Source organism: Pongo pygmaeus, chromosome 3 (assembly GCF_028885625.2).
Source record: "Pongo pygmaeus isolate AG05252 chromosome 3, NHGRI_mPonPyg2-v2.0_pri, whole genome shotgun sequence".
Lineage (NCBI taxonomy): Eukaryota > Metazoa > Chordata > Mammalia > Primates > Hominidae > Pongo > Pongo pygmaeus.
Genome location: NC_072376.2, coordinates 174,451,291 through 174,473,546, shown reverse-complemented (window position 1 = coordinate 174,473,546; position 22,256 = coordinate 174,451,291). Strand labels below are relative to the sequence as shown.

At 33.5% G+C, this 22,256-nt stretch overlaps 1 protein-coding gene across 2 annotated transcripts in view; it reads left to right on the top strand.

Moving 5' to 3' along the window:
• The window catches only part of FSTL5 (follistatin like 5), an 814,279-nt gene extending 796,952 nt beyond the window's left edge, over positions 1-17,327 (top strand). Inside the window, exon 18 of one of the 2 annotated variants that reach the window (XM_054485700.1) lies at positions 14,782-17,327. In XM_054485700.1, coding sequence (XP_054341675.1) covers positions 14,782-15,484 — 703 coding nt within the window. In that variant the 3' untranslated portion in view covers positions 15,485-17,327. The remainder of the gene's footprint in view (positions 1-14,781) is intronic. The other variant, XM_063664253.1, reaches the window with a different exon arrangement.
• Positions 17,328-22,256: the final 4,929 nt, after the last annotated feature.

The following is a 22,256-nucleotide window of genomic DNA, read 5'->3' as shown; positions in this document are numbered from 1 at the left end:
TACATATACAACAACTAGGTATATGTACTTTTCCATTTGTAGAAATGTTATGATTTAAAACAGTGAGATTCTTAAAACTAATTTATTCTCTGAGTATTCTTGGATTTAGCATAATCGCCATTATACACACAAAAACCAAACCAATGAAATTACAGTATTGAGGTAGACTTACAATATAAGTATCATCACATACTTTGGCTTTTCTATTTCTACCTTCTTCCTCATAAAATTTCTCAACATGTTTCTCTATAGCATCATTGTGTTAATTAAAAAAGTAGACATCAGAGAAAGGCTACTAAATTTAGTAAGATTAAGTTTTCAAGAAGAATCGAAGTAGCTATAAAATTCAACTACTTCAACCTTGTTTGTCCTCACCTCTGTATTTTGTATGCTTAGTTCAATCTCTAAAATAACTATACCTTTTCATAAGTTTGCAATAAAACCACATTCAATGTTAAATTCTAAAGTTCAGTCACTAAATTGCACATGATAAAATTCAAAATGGAAATCATCAAATATTGTTGAAAATGAGAGTCAAGACAATTATCAAAGGTGTCATTTTGAGTACAGAAGTTGTGAAAAATAGTTAATGCTGGGTTGGAATTCAAAACAGATTTTCAAAGACAGGATAGTTTAGGGAACTATAAAAATTATCTCTGATTAACATAATAACATAATGTCCTAAGAGGAGAAATAATTTATTCCAATTTTACCATAGAATTGTTTTCTTGTGTACACTCTATTTACTAAAATAATAGCTGCAAGCATTTTATCCTGGCAAACATTTAGTGTCATTGTACTACAAAAATTTTTTGATGACATTATACAATAGAGTATAACACTGTCAATGTTTCTCTATGTAATATTTAGTAACTATGCCCTTTCTTATACTATTTACTTATAGTTCTATCATTACCTCATTGATTCCTTTATACTATAAGGAATCTTTTTATTTACAAATTTTTTATTAAGTTTTATATCTAAACATATCCTAGTATTTTTTAAATGATTCATCATGTGTATCTTGGTCCTGTACTTCCTTGAAGATGGGTCTTTATATGGATGAATCTTTTTACTGAAGTATCAAGTACAGTCTGTACATATATCTGGATTCTTAGAAATGTATATTTAAGATTAAAATGATGATAAGCAATTCTTACGAGAACTATCTGAAATTTTATCTAGAGCTCGTATATATTTTTATATTTCTATCTACTCATCTATTTATGTACCGATCTATATATTTTTTCTAAGTACAAAAGTAATTTATGTCTATGGTGAACAAAGCCTGCAAATGTAAACCAAACAAGACAAAATGCAGTTGACCTGAATAATATAGGTTTGAACTCCGCGGGTTCACTGATTTTTTTCATAAATATATTGAAGTTTATTTTGGAGATTTGGACAATTTGAAAAAATTCTCAGAACAACCATGTAGTCTAGAAGTATGAAGAAATGAAATAAAAGTTATGTATATTATGAAGCATATATTTAGATACTAGTCTATTTTATTATTTACTATTATTAAATATAAACAAATCTATTATAAGAAGTTAACATTTATCCAAACTTATTCACACAATCACTTACATACTGTACATAGTGCCATTCACAGTCCAGAGAAATGTAAACAAACCAAGATGCAATATTAAATTATAACTGCATAAAATTAACTGTAGTACATACTGTAGTACTTAATAGCCAGCTCCTATTTCTCTTGTAGTGAGCTAAAGTGTTGCAAGTATCCTCATAAAACGCAATCATCTCCACTCCACGTGAGCAGTTCATCTCTCCACTAAATTTTGTATCACAGTAAAAAGTGATTACTCATGGTGCTCAAGTATTTTTGACCATGTTCCATGCAATGCCATAAACTTTGAATAACATTATGAGACACATACAAAGTACCACTAAGTGATGTGGAAATGCTCCCAAGGATCAGAATTAAGTCATGATATTAAAAGAAAAAGTTGGTTTGCTTGATATGTACCGTAGATGGAGGTCTACAGATATGGTTGCCTGCCATTTTAGACAGACTATTCATCTTGTAAACAGATGATGCAAACTTATGGCAATGAAAGATATAGTACAATACTGTAAGTGTATTTTCTCTTCATTATGATTTTCTAAATAACATTTTCTTTCCTCTAGCTTACTTTATTGTAAGAATAAATTATACAATTTATATAACATACAAAATATGTGTTAATTGTTTATGTTACTGTAAGGCTTCTGGTCAGCAGTAGGCTCTTAGTAATTACGTTTCTGGGGAGTGAAAAGTTATGAGCAGGTTTTTGACCATTCATGACATCAGTGCCACTATCCCCTATGTTGTTAAGGGGTCAGCTGTAAAACAAGAAAACAAGTTTAATGCAGTTTTCCATAACCACAGTTAACCTCTGAGCATGTATCTCTTCAGTCCATGCACAGACTTTGCTTATTTTATTCTTAATGACTTAATTATACCATTCATACAATATTGTGCTATGTTTATATAATTTATTGAATCTTAAATTAGTGTTTTATAAACATTTTTTAACATATGTATTCTAGTGCACCAAGTGGCTATATCATTTGTCATTTACATAAATATTCATTTATGTCTGGGCTTTTAAATTGCTTAAAATGTTTCCTACAACATAATAATGTTAAGAATGTATTCATGCATAAAGCTTTATTCATATTTATTGTTATTTCCTCAGAATAGTTGACCAGAAGTGAGTTAGTATCACAAGGGGCAGACATATGTGTAAGAACCTTCATGCTAATTACTAATTATTTTGTACATGCAAGTTACACTGCCATTAGGAATATAAGAAAGTGCCTATTCCATTGAGCACTCTTTAAAATTATGTACTTCTAATTTGTGAAATTAAATTGAGACTAACTGATACAATTTCATTTAGTTAAAACATAATGAAGTTGAAAAGTTGAGTATTTTCTTTACATATTTTGCTGCATAGAAGCAATATCCAAACAATGCAGAAGTATATATGGTAATAAGTAAAGTCTCCTTTTATGAGGGCTCATAGCTCTTTCTCTTTAGGACAATGGAGCAGGTTGTTGAGTAATCTCTCAGATTATTTACTGAAGCAATTACATAAAAGAGCATTAAAATATGCAGTAGTTTTTATATCTGGAATATATTCAATTTAAAGTGAATAATTTTGGAGACATCTCTGTGTCAGTACTAATACACTATCATTTTTACAACTGCAGCATGGAATTTCATTTGGTGGAAGCTTCATAGTTTAAACATTTGTCTATTGTTTTACATTTGAATATTTCTACATTTTCTTGTTGCAACCAGTGCTGCAATAAATATCCTTGTGCATGCTACTTTGTGGTCATTTATGAGCATTTATTAAAGGGAAATACTGAAGGACATTATTGCTTTATTAAAGCAGAGTCACAACTTAACTTTTACAAAACAATGCCAAATCGTTATCCAGAAAAACCTAAAACAATTACGTTTCTACCAATACTGTATGAGAGATTATATTTGTTCACTTCCTTAGCAGTCTTGGATCTTATTGCGTACATATATGTGTATATGTATATACACATATATGCGTACATATATGTGTATATGTATATACACATATATGCGTACATATATGTGTATATGTATATACACATATATGCGTACATATATGTGTATATGTATATACACATATATATGCGTACATATATGTGTATATGTATATACACATATATATGCGTACATATATGTATATGTGTGTATATATGTATACATATATGTATATGTGTGTACAGATATGTGTATATATGTGTACATATATGTATATATGTACATATGTGTATGTGTGTACATATGTGTACATATATGTGTGTACATATGTGTACATATATGTGTACATATATATGTGTACATATATGTGTACATATATATGTGTACATATATGTGTACATATATATGTGTACATATATGTGTATATAGATGTATATATTATATATATATACAAGGACTATATAAAATCAGGAAATTTATATTATATTTAGGAAAATATCATCGAATAGTTTTTCTTTGTGTTTTTGCCCTAGAACAAAATTTGTTGAATGGGTAAGACATTCACATTGTTAAAGGCATACAAACAGAAGTTATGTCCTTTGAAAAATCTCCCTTTTATCCCCTGCCTTTCACCTGCACAGTTTCTACACTTGTAAAGTGCTACTCCCATTCTCAAGATAAGTAACTGATCTTTTGATTTGGGGTGGAAGAGAGTAAAGAGAGTTGAATTAATTCATTATACTCCCTAGTTCACAGAATACCACAATTATTTATATGGACAAGATCCTTCTTTTATTAGTTTATCAATTGTCTTTATTTCTATTCCACACTTTAATTTTCCTTCTCCAAACCGTGTAGTCAGCAACTCTCATATTTAAAGTATCCTTTGCTTTGTATTTTTCTTATAAAATGGGTATAGATTTTTGGCTTGTTTGTGTTCGCTGTTTTTTGTTTTTTTTTCTACAGTTTTCATTTATATAAATGATAATATGGCCTGTATCCCATATTGCGTCTTACTTCTTTTCTTTTCTTTTTTTTTTTTTTTTAAGACAGAGTCTTGCTCTGTCATCTAGGCTGGAGTGCAGTGGTGCGATCTCAGCTCACTGCAACCTCTGCCTCCCAGGTTCAAGCCATTCTCCTGCCTCTGCTTCCTGAGTAGCTGGGATTACAGGCACATGCCACCACGTCCAGCTAATTTTTTTTTTTTTTTTTTTTTTTTTTAGTAGAGATGGAGTTTCACCATGTTGGCTAGGCTGGTCTCGAACTCCTGACCTCAGGTCATCTGAGTTCCTCGGCTTCCCAAAGTGCTGGGATTGCAGGCATGAGCCACTGCACCCAGCTGTGTCTTACTTATTTTCTTTCAATCCTACATTTCAAAGAAATATTCTTTTTGCTCTGTGTATATTTAGTCTACTGCTTTATAATCATCCATAGAAATCTATAGTGTGGCCCACCATATTTTACTTAATCAATCACGTGTGCGTTCATGTAACTTCGGTCACTTTTGGATTGGCTGATGGCTGAGCTCATCTAGGATATCTGGGATGGGTGGGCCTCTCTCTCAGTGTTTTTTTTTATGTTGAGTGATCCTATACAACAGTCTTCAAAAAGTGACTGCAGTACTCTAAGAGGGAAAGCCCTAACTGGTCAAGTCTCTGCTTCCTCCTGTTTGTTGATATCCCGTGGGCATAAACAAGTCACACGGCCAAGTCTAGGGTCACTGTGGGAGAGGACTACCCAAGGGCATTGATACTGGCAGGTAGGATTAATTGAAGACCATTATTATAACAATCTAGTATTAAGGTATTAGTTCAACTGTTTGTCTCTCTCAAGGTAGCTTTGTATTTGTCCTGATTTTATGAATAGTCCATTACCTTCCACTTGCAGCCCATATACATGTAGTATATTTCTGAACATTCTATTTATTTCATTGGTCTTTCTCTTTCTTAATAAATAAATTTTTCACTGATTTCCTTCTAGAATTTGTATAATATATATAAATATGCAGGAGAAAAAATCTCCCACAATTTTTCTTCTCAAAACCTATTGGCTGTCTTTTTTGGTAGTCTTTCTATAAACTTTACAGTCAGTTTACCAAGTTAAACAGCATTAGTATTTTAATTTTAGATTTTAGAATCCGGCAACCTAATTGTAAAATGTTAATATTTTGAAAGAGTATATTAAATTTATAGATTGAGTTTTAACATTTTAAAGGAATATGGTAGATTTCTATTTATTTCAGTCATTTTTAATTGCAATAGAAAGAAAAAATTATTTCTGCTTCTGCGTGTTCATAGATATTTTACCTTTTTAGTTGCTAATATTAATCAGTCATTTTTCCAATTCTCTCTCTTGATTAGTTTTTGTTAGTATGTATAAAATATATTAATTTTATATTATTTTGTGCCCTTTGACATTTCAAATTATTCTAGTTTAACAGTAGGTTTACAGTTAATTTTCTAGTGTTACCTATATTCTATCTTCTTTGCCCCTATGTTTGCAATTCCTAATCTGCTAAATATCTTCATCTTTTATTGTTCTGTTGGTTAGTATTGTATTTTTAGTTCTGAAATATAATTTTGATGATAGGCCTTGACCTGGAGAATTTGTTCACTGTCAGGTTTTTAGAATACCTGCTTCTAGAATCTGTCTGCTATTTAAATCCCTTCAGGATTTATCTCTTGTCTTTGATTTAAAATTTGGTATCTACAAAAAGGCTATTTCTTCTTAAATCAATAGTAGTTAAATAAATGCAACCATTAATTGAATAGCTCAAGGAAAACATGGGAGTCAAAGGCTAAAATCTTCCAAATGTTTATTTAGAGATAATTTGAAGACCCTAAAAGCAAAACACAACTTTGACTTTATTTTCCCTAATGTGCACATACTCCAAAACATGCAAACCAAAATATAAACTTTTTTAAAAATAGCAAGTCCAGATAAATTTCTAAACATATATTACAATCTATTTTATGCATATTACATAATCTGGTAAGCAATAATTACTCATGCAGTTTTAATGTGTCTGGAGAAATTATAAAGGGTAATTGGAAAATAATAATACATTAACTAGTATTGATCATGTGTGTAACCTTTACTACATGGTTATTAAAATTACGTGTATTGGCCAGGTGCAGTGGCTCACACCTGTAATCCCTGCACTTTGGGAGGCTGAGACATGCAGATCACAAGGTCAGGGGATCTAGACCATCCTGGCTAACATGGTGAAACCCCGTCTCTACTAAAAATGCAAAAAATTAGCCGGGCACGGTGGCACGCGTCTGTGATCCCAGCTACTTGGGAGGCTGAGGCAGGAGAATCACTTGAACCCAGAAGGTGGAGGTTGCAGTGAGCTGAGATTGCGCCACTGCACTCCAGCTTGGGCGACAGAGTGAGACTCTGTCTCAAAAAAAAAAAAAAAAAGGGTATTTTACCTATAATTAAATGTTAAGAAGCATTTTCTAAAATTTTACCAGAAGTAAGAAAATGTTACCTAAATATTCATTTCAGGTAAAAACAAAAGTTAAAACAATTTATGTTCCCCACTTGCAAAGTCGATACAATTTTTCTTTATCAGCTGTCAAATGAACCCTATTAGAAATTAAATATTCATGTCACTTCCTCACTCCATGTAGCTCTATACATTCACTAGACTTGAGTTTTTCACACTCTTTGGCAAAGGAACTCTGTGACTGCTGTTTTGCATTTCCATCCCCAGGTACACTTGCCACTCCTCTGCACCTTGCCCTGCATCCCAAAAGGCTCGCTAATATGGTTTCTTGTTGGTTTGGAAAATGAGAGGCCTGACTGGAGATTGCAAGGAGTGGGACCAGAGTACTAGCCCCCACCATCGGCTGCTTGTCTGCTCATTTATAGGAGAGCAGTGGTTTCCTCAGATCAGAGTTCACAGCTCCTCAGGAAGCATACATTTGCAAATAGCTCCTTTCTTCCAGGACCAGCAGTGGTAACAGCTTCATTGTTACTCTCCTCATATTACCGCATTATCCCTTGTGGTCAGTTGACACTTCTCTAAAAATAGTCACTTTGTTGTGCCCCTCTTGATTTATTCCAATTAGAATTTGCCCTTTCCTTCTGGCATCTAGACCAGTATAAACTCTCTCTTCAAATGAAAGCCTAACGTAACAAAAATGTAATCTACTAGCTGAAGCCGGGATGTAGCTACATCCATCCCTTCTCCCATCTTTGAAGAGGTTCCGGAAACACTCTATGAAAGTCAGGGCATAGGAATATAAGCACCCTACTGCTTGACTGTAGTTTACCTTAAGGATAAAGACCATTTATTTTCTCTCCATTTCCTTCATAGTGTTTTACACTGTGTACGTACATAGTAGATTGTGAATAATTATTGAATTTGGTCATATGGTATTTAGAATCCAACTCATGCAAAACCTGTTTCTTCATAAAATTTTTTTTCAGTTACTATTTCTCTCTTGCATGTATAAAATGAACACATTGGTAATATTTTTTGATTAATTAATAGATTTTAAAACTGCTTTTCCTTTTCTTTTTTTGAGACAGATTCTCACTCTTTTGCCCAGGCTGGAGTGCAGTGGCTTGATCCTGGCTCACTGCAACCTCTGCCTCCCGGGTTCAAGTGATTCTCCCACCGCAGCCTCCCAAGTAGCTGGGACTACAGGTGCACACCACCATACCTGGCTAATTTTTGTATTTTTAGTAGAGACAGGTTTTTGCCATGTTGGCCAGGCTGGTCTTGAATGCCTCACCTCAAGTGATCCATCCACCTCAGCATCCCAATGTGCTGGGATTACAGGTGTGAGCCACTGTGCCCGGCCTTGCTTTTGCCTTTGTTTCATCTTACTTTTCTATTTCTACCTCTGTACTTGATAAACATTTTCTCGTTCTTCTAATTGCTTACTCTGTTTCTTCTGTGCCACCTCTGACGCATTTATCAACTCCTGCATAAAACACCCATTAATCAGAAAAATGAGTGACTTTAGGGAAGCTACTCTTTTCAGATTCTCAGGTTATTTTTCAATCCCAAATTAGGAAGAACAACCAATTTTATAAAATGCCACCTTAAGACATAGTTGTCAGTTTTGTGTCCTAAGCTCTTAATCTCCTGAAAAAGAGTTAGAGGGCTTTAATATTTGAAATACAATCTACAGTATATATGATGTGCATAGATTTTAGCTGGGTACAGTGGTTTATTTCTATAATCTCAGCACACTGGGAGGCCAAGGTGGGAGGATCCTTTGAATCCAGGAGTTCAAGGCTAGCCTTGGCAACACAGCAAGACCCATCTCTACAAAAAATATGAAAATTAACAAGGCATGTGGTATATGCCTGTAGTCCCAGCTACTCAGGAGTCTGAGGCAGGGATTCCCTTGAGCCCAGGAGTCGGAGGCTGCAGTTACCTAAGATCAGGCCACTGAACTCCAGCCTGGGCAACAGAGTGAAACCCTGTCTCAAAAAAAATAAATTAATTAAAATTTAAAAATCTGATTTTGCCATATGTCCCAATTACTCACTAGAAGTGGTAGACATTTACACTGCAATACTAATCCTGTTAAGCAATTGGACACTTTGAATGTACTATAATTAAATTATGGATTTCAGTTCTGATTTTACCTAGAACAATTAGACTCCCTACATATCAGAATAAATAGAATACTGAAAGAAAATAAGGATTTCCATGTTCAGAAGCACATTCTAGTTTTTTAAGGAAAAAAGTCTAAAAGTGAAATTTAGGGAAGAAGTAATATAGCGAAAATGTTTAATGTAGAATTTCTATAATGTACCTATTCAGGTGGGAGAATAGCCTGTTGGTTTATTTTAGCTTCTTTAACCTATGCTTTAGAAATGGAAAACTTCAAAATGCTATGATTTCTCAAACATATCTAAGCATTAGGACCATTCAGAAACTGTCCTTGCTCTTGTAATAAATCTTTACTAAATGTGGCAATTCTAGTTCTCTCTGCTTCCCCTCTCACAAACATGAATGTGATCACCTTTTATAAACAGGTATGTTTTACTGAACTATTTATGTGATGATGTTCAGATAAAAACTGAATCCTCTGGTACTTGAGTAGGAAGGGCATTCAATCTTTTCTTACAAGGATTGGTGTGGGATAATAGAAAAAACTAAATATAAATTCTTTTATATTCATTTATTCATAAATGAATGATAGCTCATGTCAGATTTATGGTTTATGTCCGTGAAAATACTGTGTCAGCTATAACATAATGGAAGATGTCATTGAAACAGCGTATTTTGAGTGGGTTTACTTATTAATGATGTGTAAGGGAAGAATTATGATTATAGTATCTTATATGTTCAGCATTTCTTACCTTTCAGTTAGAAAACATGACATTTATAATCCAATTAGAAAAGCTAGATATTAATAATATGACCCACACTTATTTATAAAACACTAACCACTGAATCATGTGTTTTGGATTTAAGCCTTCACCAGTAAAATTCCCATAATACAAATTCCTATGACTGTTCAAAGTCTGTGGTTCTGGAATTTTTTTTCAAAGAATATGACTTTAATAATTGGGTCATCGGAACAGCTTTCAAAATGCTTTTGTTTTAGATGTGAATTGCAGCACAGTTGGTTTTTATAACAGGATAGAGTGTTTGGCTAACCCATTCCTCAAATACACCCAATCACCTCTCACTACTTTTCATTTGCAACAATTAATGCACGTGCGAAGGCTTGTTTTGAAATCTGAGGTGGGGTAGATGATGGGGTTTGAAGAAGAAGATCATGTAGGAATGGGGAGGAAGCATTTGGTCCTTTCCCAGCTATTTGTATGGAGATTGAGCCTCCGTGGTTAAACATTGAAAGTCAGTAGTAAGAAGAACTGTTGAGATGAGAAGTTCTAAGGACTCTGGAGACAGCCAGTGCTATGTTAAGCCAGGAGATAGAGTAGTTGTTATTCTGCAAATCTTACAGTGTTCTTTACTTATGAGCTTTAATGTATCTGGGACCATATGAGGACATTACTCTTGGTGGTGACCATGACAAATTTACACAGGGAATTGCTTGCAATCATGAGATTTCTTCAGTAGCATCTCAGGCGACTAATTTGAAAAGAGAATAGGAGCATTGTAACATGGCAAGTGCTCAGGTGACAATGCCTGGAACCCTGTTTTATGAGACTGTGTGACCAGGGACTGAGTAAAGGACATGGGAAACCATCCATTACTCAATTGCAAGAATTGCTGCCTGGCTTTTGGGGATGTGGCGACCTTCAAGCACTGACTCTATCAGGCTTTGTGGTTTTCAACCATGCATCCTTAAATACTGTTCTCTTCCTTCCTCGGCCAAATAACTTCCCTTACGAGTCTCCTGAATTGCTGTGACATAAACGCTGACTGCAACTCTCCATATCGTTCGATATCCAGGTCCTAAAGTAAGCCACAAAATTTTCTGTGACTTTTAGCAAAAATTCTTGGGTAAGCCGAGGATCTATTTTAAATTCCATCATCTGTGCAGAGCTCAGGTTCACCTAGTACGCCATAGCCTACTGCTCCATGTTCTCAGTAAGTACTGAAGCAGTGCCTCTAGTGAAAGTGGAGGTAGAGTGAGCTGGCTGTCTTTATTTTTAACAATGTGAGATATTTGGTGATAAACCAATATGTGGACTGGACATAGACACTGTTGGTACAAGTGAGAGCAAGAATAAAAACATGTATTTTTATTGTCAATGTGATCTCTCTAATATACATGAATGGAAAATTATAGCCACACTTGGGTAACACTATTTATTTTTAACATTGTGAGAATATTACCTGCAAAGAAAAATTGGTAATAAGTTTGTGTTGTTTTTCTCATCGTTGGGTTATAATAATCTGTTGTCCCACAGAAAATGTTTTATGTGATTAATAACTGGAAAATAATGCTATTCATGGTGTAAAGGACTGGCAATTTCTATTTATTGAGAATCTACTGCATGCCTGGTAGTATACATACATTTACTGTCATCCTCAGAGCAAGGTGGTATTTTTATCCTCTTCCTGATGATGAGGAAATTGGAACTCGTGGAAGTCAAGGACTTTACCTAAGGTCACATTTACGTAAGGTCTATTATTTTGAAAATCTGGATCATGAAAATAAGTTAGCTTGCAATGAAAGCCCTTACTTCATCCAAAACAAGTCTCTTCAAATGAATCATTTCAGGATCTTAGCTTAAATCATAAAAGCAGTAATTAAAGTTGAGCCTTTTTATGAACTTTATAATAAACTACATTGATGAGGCATTCAGAAAGAGAAAATGATTTGGAAAGAAGAAATAACTATAACTCTTTTCACCAAAGTTGACAATCCATACCATGCTATGCTGACAGCCCACACTTTTCTACTGGCATTAATTTCCTAGAAAAAGCAGTAATTCTGAGAGTCAATTTTAACTCTCTTATTTCTCAGTCTGCAACTTTCTGTACACATTCTGACAAATACTAGACAAACTATGTTAGGCCTAATACTGTGCAGGATTTTATTATACTAAGCAGGCATGAAAGTTGAGAGCCTCGTAAATATTAATCAGATACTAATGAACAGTGGGAGACCTCTGAATATCAATCTGTACTAGGGGAAATTTTGAATTAGAGACACCACTTCCTAATCAATAAATCAGTGGTGAAAAATGGCAAGCATTCTCATGCATCTGCTTATGTAGCTACATCTCCAGCCCTAAAGGAGCATACAATGCAGATGCCAAAATAGATGTAATTTTATCACCCCACAAAGATCTTCTGCATTTTTAACTGGACTATTTTTTTTTAATTTTTAATTACTTCCAAAAGTAGCTAGATTGTATCACAGAAAACTTGAGTACATTCGGTAGTATCAAAGTTAAAATTGTTCAGGAGTAAAGAGAGCTTGTCTCATTCTTCCTCATTAGCATTTGAAAATCTAGCCCAAAGGGACTAGAAGACTCAAGGTTAAGAGGAGAGCTGAAATGCCAAAGCTTGATTGGCTTATTGCTTTTATTCAGTGAGCCTAGTACTGCTTTTCCTCTGAGCTCATGTACAATTTACAACAGAAAGATATTTTTCAACATAATTCATAATTTTGCAAATAATACCAATATATTTACACACCTATACATCCTTAATGGTTGTCCATTAATAGAAAAATATTATATGTTTGTTTATAGTAAATGGAGTTCATTATTTTTTCAGACAAATCTGAGATTACATAGTGATACTTATGATGTTTATGATTTTTTGATGCAGAGACACAGAAATATGGGACTCAGTTGACAGTTTGAAGCTTTTTTATTCCTTATTATTCAGATAGGATTTTAAAACTACACTATGTTTATACACAAGGCATTAATACTTTAATGAAAATATTTATAAGTAATTATCAACAGTATGAATGTTTCTTCATACCATCATAATCAAGACTGAAATTTATCCTGAATGGGTATGGTATGAGCTGGGTTTACTGAAAGGACACAAACACATTTATTAAGGACACGGAAAAGATAAACAGTTAGCAAATAAGCTACAAGTGGTGGGCATCATTCAGAAATACACTCAAAATATTATTTTCAAATATATTGCTTTATGCCATTTCAAATACATGGAACAAGAAATAGGTACAAAATTAGGTAATAGTATGGCAGAATGCTATAATCAAGCTTTATTCACTAGCCCTGTTTCACTTTTTTATCACTCAAAATGTCTAGACTCATTGGAGACAGGGAAAGTTATGTTGATCTGCAATATATTCCCAGTGTCTTGCATTTAGTAGTTGTTTAACAAATATTTAAGAAAGCTTTATAAAGGAGTAGCTATACATTGAGAATTTTCATTCATATAGAAGAATTTGTACTCTCTCCAATGACAGCAAATAGTCTCCTCATAAATTTTAAATATAGCTAAAATTATAATGTGGTTTGTCAACTATATTTAAGGTAAGAAGAATGGAAGCAATTACAATTTTATGTCTATTTTCATAAAACATCTGTGCGTAGGCACTCCCTTTCTTCTGCAATTGCAAAACAGGACTGATTTTGAGAATATTTTATTTTTCTATGATATTTAATATATGTTTATTTATATTTTTGAGCTTGCTAAATGCTTACGTTTAAAATTTTAAAGAGATATTACTCTGATTGCACCATATTTTGTACTATGTGTGGAAATGGTCATTTTTTTACATAAATAAAACTACGTGTGATAATTATGTGTGATAATTAGCATAAAGATAATTACACAGGTGATGATAACATAATTGGCTCTCTTTAGAGTTTTTGTTTTGCTTTATCTTAATACTCATAATAAGGTAATTTCATTGTATTACTTATGAACACAGTGAATGGAAAAATATTTCTCTTATTTTTATTATGAGCTTTTAGAACTATTAGAAGGTGACAATATTGTTAATGCAAACATAAATAAAAGTCCTTTACAATTCTATTGGCCAATATCTACTTTGGATATAATTTTGTTTAATAGTTTCTATCTCATTGTATCTTGTTTAACTTATTTTTGCTAGAAAGTTGCTTGTGTTCTAGGTGAGTTTAAAAATATATTTATACTTGCCACAGGTATCTCTGATAATTCTCAAGCAATATTTAGCAAATATGCTTTGAAAAGTTCTGAACTAATTTAAGATCAACAAAACAAATAAACAAAAATTGTTTAATTGGCTTTAATATAAAAATAAAGTTCTTCATTATTCAGTATAGGATAACAAATAAAATGCAGGCATATCATTAAAAATAACAATATAAACATCGAAAGGTTGAAAAATGTTATACCTAAATTTATCTAAATAATGATGAGTGTCAGATTTATTTAATGGTCACAAAACAATATAAGAAGTAAATGAAATGAGTGAAACCAATATATATTCAAGCCTTTTACTCTTGCTGGGTTTGGCAATAGTTAACCAAGCTTATTTAATATCGCATGGTCTAGAGACTTACAGAATAATGTGTACTTCTTCTTTCCACTATGTTAAAAGCAAAATTTGTTGCTGCAATTAACTAGATGTATGCTTTTAATTATTTTTCTTTCTACAGCATGAGTCATGATGATTTGAATGTAATGAAAGAATGACCTAGGTAAAGAAGGAGAGTGGCACAATCCACAGATTAATTCTAGCACAATTGTAACACAAACTGCTGCCTCGCCTGACAATCAGAGCCTGGGCTTGTGATGGACCTTACCACCTGTATCTAGTTTTTTTTCTTATGGCTAAAAACTCCATTGTTTCCTGTCTAACTCTGATTTTCATTTTTTTCAGGTTTGGATTTATTCTTCATAAAGATGAAGCTGCACTACAAAAAATTGATCTTGAAACCATGTCATACATCAAGACAATTAACTTGAAGGACTATAAGTGCGTTCCTCAGTCATTGGCGTATACACACTTGGGAGGCTACTACTTCATTGGCTGCAAGCCTGACAGCACCGGAGCAGTTTCCCCACAGGTCATGGTGGACGGTGTAACTGACTCAGTCATTGGGTTCAATAGTGATGTGACGGGCACTCCATATGTCTCTCCAGATGGCCACTACCTTGTCAGCATTAATGATGTGAAAGGTCTTGTAAGGGTTCAGTACATTACCATCAGAGGAGAAATACAGGAGGCATTTGATATTCACACAAATCTGCACATATCTGATCTGGCATTTCAACCATCCTTTACCGAAGCCCACCAATATAACATCTACGGTAGTTCAAGCACACAAACTGATGTGCTCTTTGTGGAGCTCTCTTCTGGGAAGGTCAAGATGATAAAGAGTCTCAAGGAACCACTCAAGGCAGAAGAATGGCCTTGGAACCGGAAAAACAGGCAAATCCAGGACAGTGGCTTGTTTGGTCAATACCTGATGACACCTTCCAAGGACTCTCTCTTCATCTTAGATGGACGACTCAATAAATTAAACTGTGAGATCACTGAAGTTGAGAAAGGAAATACAGTCATTTGGGTTGGAGATGCCTAAAACCCTATGATACAATTATTGAATGAAGCGTTTTACAATACATTGCACTTAATCCATTGTTTAAATTTACAACTTAACTTTTCAAGTTTATATCCTAGTCAAACAAAATTTACTTGGTTGGCCCAAATAAAATAAATTGTTTTTGACTAAGACATACACAATTAATTATATTGGTTAATTAGAAATACTCAGCACAATACTTAATGAGAAATCACATCAGTCACAAGAATCAAATGTGTAAATTATGCTTTAAACAATAAAGTAGGATTTAAATCATTTAAAAAACTAAACTGCAGGGAATTTCAGATGACATAAAGCACTAATTCATTTTGAGGGTAGTTTATTTTTTTTCTCTGTCCTTTTGGTATGATTAAACAAGAAATAAAAGGTGTTGTGGAACCTTAAAATTCTTAATTCAAAATATTCGGTCCTGTCCACTTTATAATATCTTGTGCCTTGAAGGGAATGTCACAGGAGGAAAAGGAAGACTAAAACCTGCGTACTAAATGCCCTCATAACTATAAATCTCTTGTTGTTAAAAAACATCTCTTGCGCCAAATCCTGCCTTCAGTCTTTTGTTTAACCCTCAATGAACTATCAGTTGAAGGCATAAGTTGGCCTTAGGTTGTATACAGGTGTCAAACTCTACTTGACATTTACTGTATAATCTGCAGCATGCTGTAGAAAGTGGGGAGTAAGGGAGGAAAAATAATTACAGTCAAAATATTTGCAATCTATCTACTCATTTTGCTTTCAATCACTAGAGTGCATTATATATTTAATGCAAGTTTGTCTGGGATGTCAACTGCCCACAGATGTTTATTACTAGCAAAATAGATTATTTATTAATAGATTGTTTCTTTTCATATAGTCCAATGTTTCATCATCAGGAACTTTCGGTTCTAAAAAAGAAACATCACTTTTGTCTGCTAAAGTAAACCATATATAGGGAAATTGACACCTAGGAAAAGAAAACTGGCAAGAGAATTGATGAGGTATTAGTGGCTTAGAAGAATTAGTAATATAAGTTGGGAATAAAGGGGTAACCCAACAGTGGCAAGTAAAAATGCAGTTCTCTATTGTTTTTGCTATTTAAATATAACGTATCAAAAAACTTTATTCTAAATAATTTCCCCAAATGATTTCTTTTATTCATCTCCTTGTAATCCTAAAAGCACCTTCTCACTATGTGCTGTAGTTTGAAACCTAACTAATCCTCCTACTTGAGACACTGTAGAGAAGTAAAAATTGTTGCTTCTGTTTTGTTTTAAGAGGAAACGAGAAGGCCAGCAGAAGTAGATTAAAACTAGAGAGCTGTTTTATTAAAATAAGCAGATAATTATCCAGGCTTAAAGTAATAGCTTACATGTTTTGAAAATCTTTGTACTTCTTTTTGTTTTATTGTTGCAAAAAAATGTTAATGGGCTGTTGAAATGACCTCCATTTACTTAAGGTAATCCAATAAGGTCTTTTTTAAATATACAAATTTTACTCAACTTTAAATTGTGTAAAACTGCTTAGAAACCTGAAATTTTATAGTGTGTAATATCTTATGTGTATATAGCATCCTGAGCTGTGTGACACAGTAGATTTCGTCTTAGCAGAAACATTATGCGAGGTAGATTTAATAAACAACAAAAATCAGCTTATGTTTCTACTTATTGAATCTGCTTTACTTTTTAGCAATTTTATTCCTTGTGAACATGAACCATATAAAGTGTCTGTGACTTAATGATTTCATGTAAGTCTGTCGCATACATCTTTCTTTTGTAGCTTACACCATGTGGATGCTCTGTCTGTAGACATTGCTTGATAAAAGGAGAATAAACCTCTTACATTTTAACCCTTGAGAGTTCAGTCAATGATTTAATATGCATACCGTTTTTAAAACATTCCTCCCAATGCTTCAGGTGTAGTGTGGTGCTCTGCATTATTCCCAAAGTGATGAGATAAGGTGAAGGTAAAGTAAACTGAGATCAATCATGGAAAGAGAAGTTAGTTTGTCTTTTAATATAAAATCTAAATTGGATATCCTTTGATTATTCAATGTTTACAGCAAGGCATATATTCTTTACATGATGTCTATTTCTATAGAATCCCTTCTTTTCTTGTGTATTCAATGAAAATATAGGATTGGAATATCAAAATTATACTCAAAAGAGTAGGCTTTTCTTTCCATGACGTTATAGCATTAATCATACAAATATTGAGTCAATTTTTAAAAACATTCTGATTGTTAAAATACTGACATTTGTGAGCTTTAAAAAATCAGATGAATATTTATGTTACAATTATATCTGAAGTAGATATTTCTTCAAAGACAGGGTAAAAGGTTGAGTAAGAAATAGCATACAGGGAATCAGTATGATCCTATGCACACCGTGATTGGAGTGTACTGTAAATACTCATATTAGCAATAATGTGAATGTGTGTAAAAAGTGAAAGTGAAGAAAAACTAGGATAAAATGATGAGTAAACTGCTTTAAAAAGAAGCTATAACCCCAAAGAGTAGATTTTTTTGTTCATTTGCTTTTGTTTTTTTTTTGAGACGGAGTCTCGCTCTGTCGACAGGCTGGAGTGCAGTGGCACAATCTCGGCTCACTGCAACCTCCACCTCCCAGGTTCAAGTGATTCTCCTGCCTCAGCCTACTGAGTAGCTGGGATTATAGGCACTCGCCACCACGCCTGACTAATTTTTGAATTTTTCGTAGAGACAGGGTTTCACCATGTTGGTCAGGATGGTCTTGGTCTCTTGACCTCGTGATCCAACAGCCTCGGCCTCCCAAAGTGCCGGGATTGCAGTGAACCACCGTGCCCAGCCCCAAAGAGTAGATTGTTAACAGACAAAAAAAAAAAAAATGAAATTATAGCAATGACAGGCACGGAATGAGTAAAGGTATGAAAGCAAGTATGGAAATACGATGTGGGGAGGTCATTGAGCAAAACTGAAAGAAAGAAGTAAATGATTGACTTTAAAATTGTTGATATAGGTAAGACAAGAAAGTAGGTCATAAATAGTTTTTAAGGGAGAGAGGTGAAAATTGAAACTAGTTTAAAAACTTGGAATTAATCCAGGCAATAGGGACCTAACTATAATCTTTCACTGCTTCTGTAGATACTGAATAACGAACTTCCAAAAAGAGAAATGATAGTGAAAACAATATTTTTAACATTTATGATCTTTTTGATGGAATGAAAATTTAACCAAACAATAAGGAAATTGGGGGAAATGGAATTACTTAGATAACTTTTGCAAAAATGTGAGTTTATGACCTTTAATGCACGACAATTAAATTGAAAGCATATTTTAAAAAATAAGACTTGTTAAGGAACCATACCTGAAGTGGCAATTGAATAAATATGGATAATAAAAGGGACAAAAATGATAAGACTAAAATATGACACCATTGATAGAAATAAGAAAGCCTTGAAGGAGAACTAAATTGGAGTGACAGAATAAAGATCTGGATAAGGGACAAACTAAATGGAAATATAGGGCAATGGATATACTCCCAGGGAAGTGCCATCATATACAGCAAATAATCTAATTTTTAAGGGTTATTCTACCTTCTGGCTAATTATATCCATGTAAAGTTGAAGCACTTAAAATATTTGTGATTTAGGGCCTAATAACCTTTCTGATTCCCACTCAAAAGGTATTCACAGAATTTTATTTTATGAAATAAATTAATTCAGTTGAATTTTACTAATCAAGATATTTACATGATAAAATAATATGTTTAATACTATCAGACAAATTATTATATTGTGTAAATATTTGAAGACAGAAACAAGAACAATACTGATATTCAGGAAAACATCTTTGTATGATGTTTTCACTATTTATGGAAACCAATAAAATGAAATAAAAATGTACAACCCAATGTTGCAATTTTAAGAACTCTTAAGGGGCCCTTCTATTTTCACTTGCTACATTTAGCATGTTCCTTTATGAATGGGCAAAGAGAACAAAGGAAGCACCTACCGAATATCTATGTTTACTTTTCTTTCAATCACAGTCTAATATCATTTAGTTCTCCTGAGAAACTTCAGAGGCAGAAATGTATTCTGAAATTCATGCTATAGAAATTCTCATCTGCTTGCTTAAGTCATGGTAAATGTTCCCATCTTTCTAGAAGACTAAATCTTCACCATATGAGCATAGCTTTTTGTTTGTTTGCCTTTATAAATTGCATAGTCCTGTTAGTAAATGGAAAAGCACTTAGCTTTTCAGTAATATTCAGCAGCAAAATGAACCTGTCTCTGTTGTATTTAGTGGATACTGCACAGCTATTTTACAGTAATTTACAGCTACAGTTGGTGAAGTGGAAAAGTTTTCACAGTTGTTCTTTTATACTAGAGTTTACCAATAATAAAATTCTCTATTTTGGGACTTATTTTCAGGGCTGTAATTAAGTTTGGCTGAAATTGACAAAGAACACACCAAAATACCAAACATATTCTGTTTTGATGTTTTGTGAATGTATTGAAAGACTGTGTCTAAATACACATTTTCCTCCTTTTTAGAAGAAGAATCAAAATCACCTCAGTGCCAAAAGAATATTGATATTTCAATTGGAAAAATGTCCACATTATTTAAGTGGACAATTACTCAGTTTTTCAAATATTCAATAATTATTCAAATATTCATTATTCAAGATACTTTTTGTATTTCCCTTAAAATGAACAGTGTTATTTTACACCTGGACTCATAAACTTGTTCAAAGTTACAAAGTCCAAATAAAATATCTCATGATAATCAAGGCAGATATGTGAGAAAATACAGCTCTTTAAAAATGGTTAAATATGGCCGGGCACAGTGGGTCACGCCTGTATTTCCAGCATTTTGGGAGGCTGAGGCAGGCAGATCACGAGGTCAAGAGATCGAGACCATCCTGCCCAATATGGTGAAACCCCCGTCTCTATTAAAAATTCAAAAATTAGCTGGTCGTGGTGGCGCATGCCTGTAATCCCAGCTACTCAGGAGGCTGAGTCAGGAGAATCGTTTGAACCCGGAAGGAGGAGGTTGCAATGAGCCGAGATTGTGCCACTGCACTCCAGCCTAGTGACAGAGCGAGACTCTCTCTCAAAAGAAAAAAAAAAAAGGTTAAATATTGACATACTCTGCTATGACTCTGCTCATCCACCTGCTTTTAAACTACTTCTGCTCTTCAGTTTCTGTCCTTTCAGAACTATTAACAAAGACTAGCCAAAAAATCAACATTTGACCTTATAAAGTATAATTTATCATTTTCTCTTTATTAATAAACATTATCTTCAAACATTAATTATTCTGTAGGGTAATTAAGTTGAGCAAGAGTGAATATATTGATGTTACTAACACATAGCAAGTTAATTTTATAGCATTTTTAAAAGTTGCTTGCTGATAGAAATATCATTTTTAATTTGTCTATTTCGGTGCAAATCTGCCATATGCCATGCAGTTTTCTACTTTAAAGCAAGTAAATACCTCACTGAGTGTGTGTGTATGTTTTAATTTGAGTATACAAAAGTGAAAATACATCTAGGGACAGTGGAGGATGAAGTTTTAATATTCAAATATATCCCATTAGTATTTTGGAATGCCTATTAAATCTAGAACCATGATAGTGAGTTACATAAAAGTTATTATAATATAAGATTCCTGTATGAATTTGCAGAATGACTATGGATCACAAAATCTCATATCTCTCATAGCATCCAAATAGATAAAAATACAGACTACCAAGATGTAAGGAGAAATCAAAGAAACACAAAGTCAGTGGACCTTCACTCTGGAGATGCTATAAGATCAAGTAAATTAGGATGTTTACTTATATACAGACTCTCAATAATGTAATACTAAGCTCTAATAAATAAATATACATATACACACACATGTATATGCATTAAAATCGCTTCCCTGATATATTTCACAATTACTAAAATATATTTTAAATCAATTACGAACACAAATTCCATAAAGGGAAACTGTAGAAATCAGTCTCAATTCATTAGAATAAACTGAGAAAAATTTCAATTACTTAACAAGTAATATATATGTGAACAAACATATAAGCATGTATATGTAAAAAGTATTCACAAATAGCCCTTTCAAGATGAAACCAAATTGAGATCTGTACAATCTGCAGATTCTCTAAATAACGAAAGTGCTAACACTATTCTGCAAAAATAATATGAAAATCCTTACATTGCTTAGAAAGAACAAAGCTGCAAAGAAAGCCATCCCCTCCCCCATACACACACACTGTAGCAGAAAAAGCTGGAAAATCCACAAAATCATATTGTTACTTAAGTCTCATAGACAGCTGGGGTTAGAAGTTCACCAAGTAAACTAATTTCCAATGAGGGACAAGGAATAATTTCACCCTTGGCATAGCACAAGAGAAAGAAGTGGCCTACATCAATGTATGTAAAATAAAATCAGCTAACATTTTAAAAACTTCTTCAAGGGAATGTCTAGGCTAGCTTATCAGTTTGGAAAGACTAGGGGCCTCAGACACAAGAAGAGATTATACTCATAAAATGTTTTCCATAGATCTTCACCATGTGCTCAGAAAAGGCAGGGTGGGAGACCAGAAATGGCTAGCTTCGTTGGTAGTGTAGTGTGCAAGTGGGGATCAGCTGCTTTGGGGAGATGGGTCTTGTCCCCTTGCCCTTACACTTCTGTCCTGAGAAGCAAAAATGTTAGGTAGCTAATGTACGGGCAGTCATCTGTCTCACCCCCAGGGAACAGGCAAGGTTCCATTGCTTCTAGGAGGAGTGAAAGCAA